The sequence below is a fragment of the Thunnus maccoyii genome, chromosome 11, assembly GCF_910596095.1.
Source record: "Thunnus maccoyii chromosome 11, fThuMac1.1, whole genome shotgun sequence".
In the NCBI taxonomy this organism is placed as follows: domain Eukaryota; kingdom Metazoa; phylum Chordata; class Actinopteri; order Scombriformes; family Scombridae; genus Thunnus; species Thunnus maccoyii.
This window is the reverse complement of record NC_056543.1, coordinates 17,332,834-17,342,194: the sequence shown is the minus strand read 5'-3', so window position 1 is coordinate 17,342,194 and position 9,361 is coordinate 17,332,834. Positions and strand designations below refer to the sequence as shown.

Here is a 9,361-nt window from a genome sequence, read left to right as displayed (position 1 = left end):
GTAGATGCATTAATAACGTAGACAGTTTTTCCCCTCCTGCATAAACTGCTGAAATCGGACCCCGTTGAATATAGCCTGTTGTGCTCAGCAAGGTCCAGGTAAAACGTGATGTGACGCAATGCACGTTACAGTAGAGCACCTGTGCTGCACGTGAGAACACACACACACACAGGTTCATTCCCCGCTGGGGCAGCGATATGAAGACTGGGGTGCAAGGCAACAATGGGAAACTGCATTTAAAGAGGCACAAGGTAAGAACAGTTATACAAGTCGACATCAGGCTTTTCATGTCGAACAGGTAACGGACCTGTAAACGGAGCAGGAAGGATCGTGCGACGGACACCTTCACTATGTTCCGTGCATTTTTACTTCTTAGGTTGTTGAACAACTTACCTTGATTGCATTGTATTGTATTGAAGGCCGTATAAATCTTTAAACAACCTTTAATGAAATGCGATTCGCAGGTTCACGGCCCGATTAAAGTCATAAAGTGTCAGAAAAAAAGGGGACAGTAAACTTCCCTGACGTTGATATTTGAGGAGTTACTCGTGGCGATGGCAGGTAACGGTTGAACTCTAACGCATTTTTAATGAAGTGATAAAAGGCAGGTGAGCAGACCTGTCCAACCTGCAGGCTATTGATATGTAACCTATTAAAGTTAAGCATTTATTGTTCCCATTTAAAGCTTATTTAGCGAGTGTTACCATCACCTAACCGCTCATCATGCCTACCGAGTACCGTGAGATGTATGCTAGCAAAATATCTCAACGTAACCACGTCAAAGTCAAGTGTTACGTTCGTAAAGCAACTTCAGTGAAGGTTTGCTATTAATTTTTATCAACGTTTAAATAACTTAATTCACAGGCTACACTTTGTGTATTCCATGTAGCCTAAAATAGAGATAAGTACAACTAAATTACAAGAATGTTTGGATAAATTACTTCTGGATCATTGTAGATTTTAAAGAATAAAACAAATCTTAATAACATTAAAGGGAAAAAAAAATGTTGCTAAACCAAATGGCATTGTATATGGCTTTACACTCCATAAAATCCAACATAATTATGGACATGGACAGACAGTAAAGGAGATGTGCACACAGCCAGTAGCAGAAAAGACATTGGTACAGTCCACAATCTGTGGACATTTTCAGCATTTTGGAAAACAATAATTCTGTATAGGACAGCTGTCCTTGCTTCTCCACTGCTTTTTATAACATGCCAGAAATGACATAATGAATTCAAGTGAGAAATGGCAGTTAGTGGCGGCAATAAAGCCTACTCAGAATATACAAATGTGTTCTTGTAAGGGGCGTGAAATGAATCCCTAGTGTCCCACATTATGAATGGGCTAGGGTGGATTTTGCCTGTAAAGATGTTACAACAAATCAAGTGTTTAACAACCACCCACATCATGTTGTGCCCAACAGCTGCTATGCCTCACTCCATGCATTCCACATAAGCCAACACACGTGCAGTGCACAAATGTAGTAACCATTTCATTAGGCAGATCGAGCTGAACTGGACAGCTGTTCTTAAGCATGGAAGTCAGATTTTGTCTGAGTCATAGGTGCTCAGATAACACTAAGACCCCTCTTAGCTGAAGTCAACGCAAGCAACAATATAACAACAAACAGCAACTGGATCAACCCAGGGTTTGAAACTCTCCTTCAAATTACAGTTTACCAAGCAATTCCCATGACGGAAGTTAACAGGAGACATTTCCTTCTAGCCCCCTGCAGGGAACGCTTTATAGACATGTGTTTGTCATTCCTCTGACAGCACTTCTTAGTTCTCGACATGCGGCAGGGACAATTTCAATTACAGCTATGCTGCCCAGAATGACTTGAACCATCTAGAGCATCCTGGTAATAGGATGGGCAGGCAGGGAGAAAACAAAGGTTATGATATTGTAACCCTAATTCTGTAAGCATAGGCGGAGCCATCTACTGGACTCTATGGGTAATACTCTCCTCCAATCACATGCATGCAATAGCCCACTGAAATTTGCATGTATGTAGCTGGACAATCAGGACGCGTGTGTGCCTTGCACAATACAAAAGCAGCGTCTCACTGCTGTTCACAATCTGAAACCACTTCAGCAGACGGGGTAGGAGCAGCAGTGTCCATAGTTAGAAGGGTCCGCCTGTGCTTACAGAACTAGGGGTTACGATATCGTAACCTTTGTTCTGTCTCACACAGGCCCCACTCTCTACTGGACTCTATGGGTACAGCCGGTGGAGTCCAATGAATGTTTGCCCCATCGCAACATGTCATCAAGGCAAGTTTATTTGTGTAGCACATTTCAACAACAGGGCAATTCAAAGTGCTTTACATAGAGCATAGAAGGCATCAAGACAGAATATAAAAGCAACACAAGGCAATATAAAAAGACAATTTAAAAATACAATTTAAAAAGTGTTAATTGGAAATAAAAAGAAGCTAAAATCAGACTCACTGAGCCTGACCAGCCATAGGTTAGTCGTTGCGGCCCTCCTACTACTTTATAATCCTAGCTGCTTAAGCGGAGCAGTATGGGGCCCAACCCATTCCAGTTAACATGGACCTGAGCTGTGTGAAAACATGGCCTGACCTTGCAGGGGTCATAGGTCATGCACCAAACACCCTGCACACCCCATTCCTTGAGTCATCTTGGATCACGGGAGAATGCAGGCGTATAATTGCCCAGGGGGAGTCAGGTGTACTACAGCTGACACTCACACCACCCTTGTCACAAGTCCAGAGTCGCATCTGTGAGCACGGACCTTGAAAAGGAGCCTGTCATGTCCAAGAGATAGAAGCAATGAATGAACAAGGGTAGACCAGGATGCTGCTGTACATATGTGCAATGCACTTGGACCACGGGGAGTGGGGGGGCCTTACCAGACCACATGTGGATCCTGTGTAAGATAGAACAGGGTCATCAGTCACAGGGTGCCCTGGTAGAGCCAGTTGAGCCTGGGCATGCATAGAGTGTAAGCAAAGATCCTGTGCTGCTCTCTGAGTTGAAGCTTTTTAGTGCTGGACATTGTTATTTTCTCTTCAGAGCTAGTAGAGGAATGGGTGCTGCTTTAGAAGTGTTTTTTTTTTGTTTACAATGCTGAACATGCTGGTGTGAGGGACATGACGATCCAAACAGCCCTCATAGTGACAATGGGGCAACCAAGCAGATCTTCAGTGTCCCTGTGTTGAGGGGCAATTGCGCAACGTTGGCCACACAGCTGATGAGGTTGCTGCTCCCAAGATCCATCCTCTTAGCTGATAGAGAAGTCTTACCTGTTGTTACAGCTGTGATAGGGACACTCCCAACAGCCCCAGGTTGTTGGCCACCATTGCCAACTGGTTAGCAGGGTGGAATATCCAGTTTCCTCCATCTCCTTGTACCTCTGCAGATGGATGGCCCTTCTAACCCCCTGCAGGATGGCCTCATTATGGGTGAGGCGGAGGCTGTCAGACTGGAGCAAAGCAATTAAGTATGGATTAGATGCTGTTACACTCCCTCAGCGTTTGCACGAAAACTGTATTTCAGAACAATAGTGGAAACACTTTCTTCACTACTATCACCTTAATGCAGACAAACCTGGCAGTCAGCATTCTTGCAGGCAAAGTGGCAACAAAACTGAAAAAATACATAAATCAATCAAATTTAAGCTCCTAAAAATATAACATTCTATTATAGATAAATATATAATAATCTATCATTAATTAATAAATTTTTGCATAATTTGCAGACAGAATAATGTAGTTTAATAATTAATTGCTACATTTAGTGATTATTGTACCAAAGTTTTCCAAAAAATCCTATCCTATCAAAATAAAACTATCCAAGTGGTCCATTAGCCAAGACCTGACAACTTTCTATCTTTTTCTTTTGCACTGCATTACACTACAGCATGTGTATGGATGTCCAATGTAGCACAAACTATTAAAAAAGACACTGTTGAGTGGACAAGGACAGTCAATAATCCGTCATCAATATGAGGGGATGAATTTCGTAGTTTGTGGTGCAAATGATTGCAGTAAGAGCTAAAACAAATAAACTTGCCTGTCTATCAGTTAGTCAGGCAGTTTTTTTTCCCTTAGCAATAACTCTTAGCAACCATTCTTACACTTTCTCAAAAACTGTGTCTTACAGTTATGTGAGACACTGTGTTATTAAGTCCCTAAAATAGATTTGGCGTTCATCCTACACCAACGTAATTAGCATTTGCATTGACTGATACCAAAAGAATGTGTTCCAGGCTATGGGTTATTTCTGGCCCTCTCATACTGCCTGGGGGTTCTTGTCCTTCTGTCAGTCCACTGTGGGATCTCCACAGAACCATTTGTCTGCCCCCATCCCCTTCTGCTCTCCACCCTCCAAAATTAACCTCGATAAACTAATACTGATAGTGCTGGTTTTACCTCATAACCTCAAATTGGCTGTGTGCTGCTCTTTATCGGAGGTGGGCAAGTTAAGCAGACGTACTGTAAGTCTGCCAGACCAACGAGTTAGTCATCCTCAAAGTCTTTTTCTCTTTAATGGACTCATTGTTGCCCCTTGTGGGATGTTGAGGAGAAAAACACCCACTACGACTGTGGTTATCACTAACTGTCAAGTACTAGTGGGTGTTGTAAGCTCCTGGCCTCAGGGGGCAGTAATGACCCCATTATGGTTTGGCGCACCAGAATGAGGCGAAGAAGACGGTGAACTCGAAAACTTTCCAGTTCCCAGCTACAAACTTTTTGAACTTCAAAAGTAAAACTCTGCCACACAAGTGATATATTTTCATGAAGGTGAAATTCATGGGATCCTTTTTTCTAGCCAGTGCTAGGACAAACGCCGTTTCAATTTTCTCAAGGAACTGGTCTATTTTTTTGCGTCTGTGCTTGTTTGTGCAATTTCCTGTCTCCAAATTAAAGTGTTTGCACTGAGGTGAGGAGAGTCGCTGCTGGGACTGTTTTTATGCTGTTGATTTTATACCGAAGATTTAAACAATAATATCATCCACATGAGCATAATCTGGTGACAAATACAACTCAATACTGATTTTTCTGTTTGATGAGCGAGTTTCCCACAACAACTTGTAGAATGTTGGGTCTTTGCAATGCAGTGAGGCGTGAGTAATTTTATGCATGTCACAGCAGCTGTAAATTCATTAATAATTTAAATCTGTGGACATGGGACAAGATCAGTTGGATTTAACAGTAATTAATAAGCTAACATTTTCTAAACATCAGACTGGAAGTTATTAATCCCAAATTCCAAGATTAATAGTAAAATAAATTGGAGTAACAGGGCTGTCCTAAGTCCAAAGTTCTCTGGAGAATCGAATATTTTTTTATTTCATATTAAGAGGATTACTGTAGAACAGTGAATTTTCCATTTTGCCACTTGCAACCACGTCTCGGTCGCATTTTTCTAAAAACTACCTAACAGATCTCCAAACCCTATTTTTTTGGTTTAAAGATATGCGGATGGTTTGATTTTATTCCATTGGATAAATATGGACCAATATTTAGCATATGAACTCAGTTAGGCTATGTACATTGACATAAATTAGTATTTTCAAATATGCAGAAGAGGAGCAGAACTGCAGAGTTTCAATGTGTTAGCAGTTGTCAGTTTGCAAAACTACAACCGTTGCACCCAGTTTGCACCAATGCCTGTGGTCAACAAAATGCAAAAACGTGCTGGTCATGCCTACGTACATTTGCATCCAGAGATTTTGCTTGTGTTTATGTCTGCTGCCTCTTTTTGGAAAATAGAGCCCATGGTCTTTACTCATTCCGAGGTGCAATGTTGTAGTATTATTTGAAAGTAAAAACAACTGGGTATTGACCACGGCACCAGCCTGTCATATTTACCAAAGTAATCAAGTTAGCCTGTCCTCTGTTAATGTAGTGAGGTATTGAGTTAACCCTATGCTGCCTGTTAGTCTGAGTCTCCAGTAGTCTGTCCTCCCCTGGTCAGACTCTGTTACACATTACCTTTCAGAAAGATGTTATCATCCCAACCATCCCCCTCATGGAGCCTGTCACTGGATGACACAGCCCACAACACAACCAATCTGCTGGGCTGGCTACTCTGTACAACCTCATGCCTTCTGCAGTGTACTAAGTTTAAAGTGCAATTTGGATCCCTGTGCGAAGTCCATGACAAAAGAACATTTGGTTTTATAGTGCAGGCAGCCCTTCCAGATTCATTACTGAGTTAAAGACACCCTTTTTTTGTGTCTTTAGCGTGCTCATTTCCTGACTTTTAGGTTGCACAGGGAACTATATAAAAAAACAAAAACAAAAGAAGGAAAATTAAAGCAACAACACTAAGAAAAGACTTGCTAAAAGGCGGCTGAACTAATTTGTTTATTATTAATACGCTACTGTGTCAGAGCAAGGATGACTGTTTTGGGAGTCATTGCGTTAAAAATATCTTTATTGTGGTGGATCATGTTTGGGTAGGAGGGATCGTTTTGCCCCACTGAGCCAGCCTCGCGGGCAGCAGATGAGCCAGAGAGACTTGTGTGTGTACAGTATGTGTGTGCTCTGCTGAGCTGTGAGCAGAGGAGCCCCGCCAGCCAGCTTGCTCTAACTGTGCTCTGCACACACTCCAGTCCAACAGCTCGCCTCTTCTCTCTACTCCAGATGATGCCTTGGATTTAGCCGGCCCACATGAGTGATATGAATAACGCACTGGACGAAATACACACTTCTGGAAGCCTTGGAGAGAAAGCAGAGATTTTTCAGAGTGGCAAGGGTAATGTGAGTGGCTTCTCCAACCCAGCTCTCATCCCTTTGCGAGCTCCTTTACTAACACCAAATGCCCAGAAGACCAGGACTACGCTCTGCAAGGGGAACAGGTATGACATTTTTTCTGTTACACTTGCATTCAGTCACACCGTTCTGTTTAGAGGACTCAATTCATTCAAATTCAATTGGACTAAAACTGAAAGTAGTGTTTTATACTCTACACTTTACAATGTGAGCTGCGCTGCAAAAGAATAGTACACCGTTTGCAGTAGCGAGACACAGAAGTCTATTTGAGAGCTGTTGTCTAGACTTTGTACCTGTGAGCACAATTTGCTCGACCCATAGGCAGCTGTCACCTGTTAGTTTGTGGGAGATAATTAGTAACTCAGTAACTGCTGTGTTTACAAAGCAGTGAAGAAAGCGTTAGTCAGAGAACTGAGGCCCTCTCATCTGCACGTGTGCTGAAATCTAAGTCTTAGCTTATGATGATACTGGAATATGATGTAAAAAAAACAAAACACCAAAATGTAAAAACAGCGCTTTAATCATATACAGTGAGACAAAATTATGTCATTGCCAACAGCCTGTTAAACCGTTTTTTTTTGTTTTTTTTAATAACAAAACATGTATTCTTTCTGGCATTTGGCATTTTCCAAACATGAGATAAAAGGTGACCAACCAAAACGTTTGTTTTCCAATGGCAACTTCTCTAGGGTGCATAGGTCTTTTATCTCTGCCTACTTCGCAGTGCATTTTGAAACTGTCCCTGTGAACCACACCTGTTCTGCACTTACTGTATACTAACAAAAAAAGTAGAATGAGTTTTTAAAGTAAAGTACAAAACATCCATCCTGGCTACTGCTTGCTTGCCAAACATTTGCAGAAACAAATGCTGCATCCTTCAACAGTTCAAGCGCTGACTCTGTCTGTTAGCCACTACAGTATTTTATAGAGGTGAAATGAGGGGCTGCTCACATGTGCATTATCTGCCATCTTATCAAAAGCCTGTTGAGTGAGGGTATCGTCTGTTAGTTGACAGCAGGAGGGGTTCATGTAGAGACAGCATTGTGTTTCTTTCAGGTCATGTTGGTTTGTTTAATCACCTTCATCATTTATATTCCCAATCCGATTGACTTTAACAGGCTAATAGGGAGACAAGTGCTCCATTTGTTTGTATTGATCTTTTTAAAAGCTTGATTTTGACCAAACACTTCACTGACTCTGCCGTATACAGTGAGTAATAACTCCAAGACACCATGTAAACATTTAATGGCTTCATCTTACATTACATCTAATGGAGATATTCTAGATGTGCACACATTTCCCCGATTCTCTTATAGCATTTAACTTATGGTTACTGGTGGTTTTGAAAGTGTAAGAGTCTAACTCTTATCTCTTTTTCTTAGTGGTTGGTATTAATAAACATTTCATGCAGTGTCTGTTTCTTTCTTTCTTTTTTTTTGTCCTTCAGGAGCAATAAAGAGGGGGAGGAGTCATTCTCTTCACCTGTTCCAAACCCCTTTCCTGAACTTATCCCCTCAACTCTCTCCCCCCTCGTCTCTGAATGTTTATTACCATGGACCAAAAGTAGTGCAACTCAGGTGAGTGTTCCATTTCCACCACTCGAGGATGTTTGTGACACAAAGAGGTATATTATTTAAAAAAAAAAAAAAAAAAAAAAGGCCTCCGTTGTAACCTTTTCCATATGCTACCCCAGGCAGCATCGTCATGCTAACTTTAATTGGAACAAGCGCCAGAAAAACAACTGCAGGATATATTTAAATTTAAATAAATGCATAGTTACATGATGTTTGGCTCGTGATTTGTTTGAAACTTCAGGGCATATGAATGGTCTAACCAGTTGTGCGAGTATGGAAATTAGTTTCAGTGAAGTGATAAAAATGCTGTGTCAGCACACTCTGACAATCCACACACACAATGTTATTGCCTTTGAGATCCCAGGTTTATACCTGCATACAATAACAACCAAACAATATAAAAATGTGTTTTGCATGTGATGACTGATATCATGTGTAGATGTTGCATTTGAAATTTGATTATAACTATGGTTTACCTTAGAAATACCTGGCTAACTGCCCAACAGCCACTCTTGTACGTTTGTTTTAGTACAGGGTGTGTGATTTGAAATGTACCCAATGTGTGGATATACCTGCTAGTACTGGAAAGGTTTACACTCCAGTTTTGTGTATGAGGATTTATTTTTATTTATTACTTTTTTTTTACTTTTATCACCAATTACTTGTGACAGAACACACAAATTATAGTCTTTAATATATTGTATTTTTTCCTAACTTATAAGAAGATTGATTTACTAATATTAGGGCATTTACCCAGCTATTATTACTTGTCCCTTCAGTGTAATAATCAGTGTAGAAAGATTTTTTTTTTTTTTTTTTTAAACATGGCCACAAGAGAGAAGCATGTGACATAAATTCTCATAGTATCTATGTATATAAAGAAACACTCAGTCCCATTACAGTCAATAGTGATACCACAAATAAACATCTGGAGAGAAAGAAGGGAAAATAAATAAAAATAGCAAACTTAGAAAAAAAAAATGAAAATAAGTATCACAGCTTATACCCCTGAAATGTTTGCTAAGATCTCCTGAT

At 40.7% G+C, this 9,361-nt stretch overlaps 1 protein-coding gene across 2 annotated transcripts in view; it reads left to right on the top strand.

Annotated features, from left to right (window-relative positions):
• Positions 1-110: 110 nt before the first annotated feature.
• The window catches only part of grb14 (growth factor receptor-bound protein 14), a 32,229-nt gene continuing 22,978 nt past the window's right edge, over positions 111-9,361 (top strand). Inside the window, exons 1-3 of one of the 2 annotated variants that reach the window (XM_042425993.1) lie at positions 111-251; positions 6,624-6,838; positions 8,200-8,329. In XM_042425993.1, the coding sequence (XP_042281927.1) occupies positions 6,651-6,838; positions 8,200-8,329 (318 nt within the window). In that variant the 5' untranslated portion in view covers positions 111-251; positions 6,624-6,650. The remainder of the gene's footprint in view (positions 252-6,623; positions 6,839-8,199; positions 8,330-9,361) is intronic. The other variant, XM_042425992.1, reaches the window with a different exon arrangement.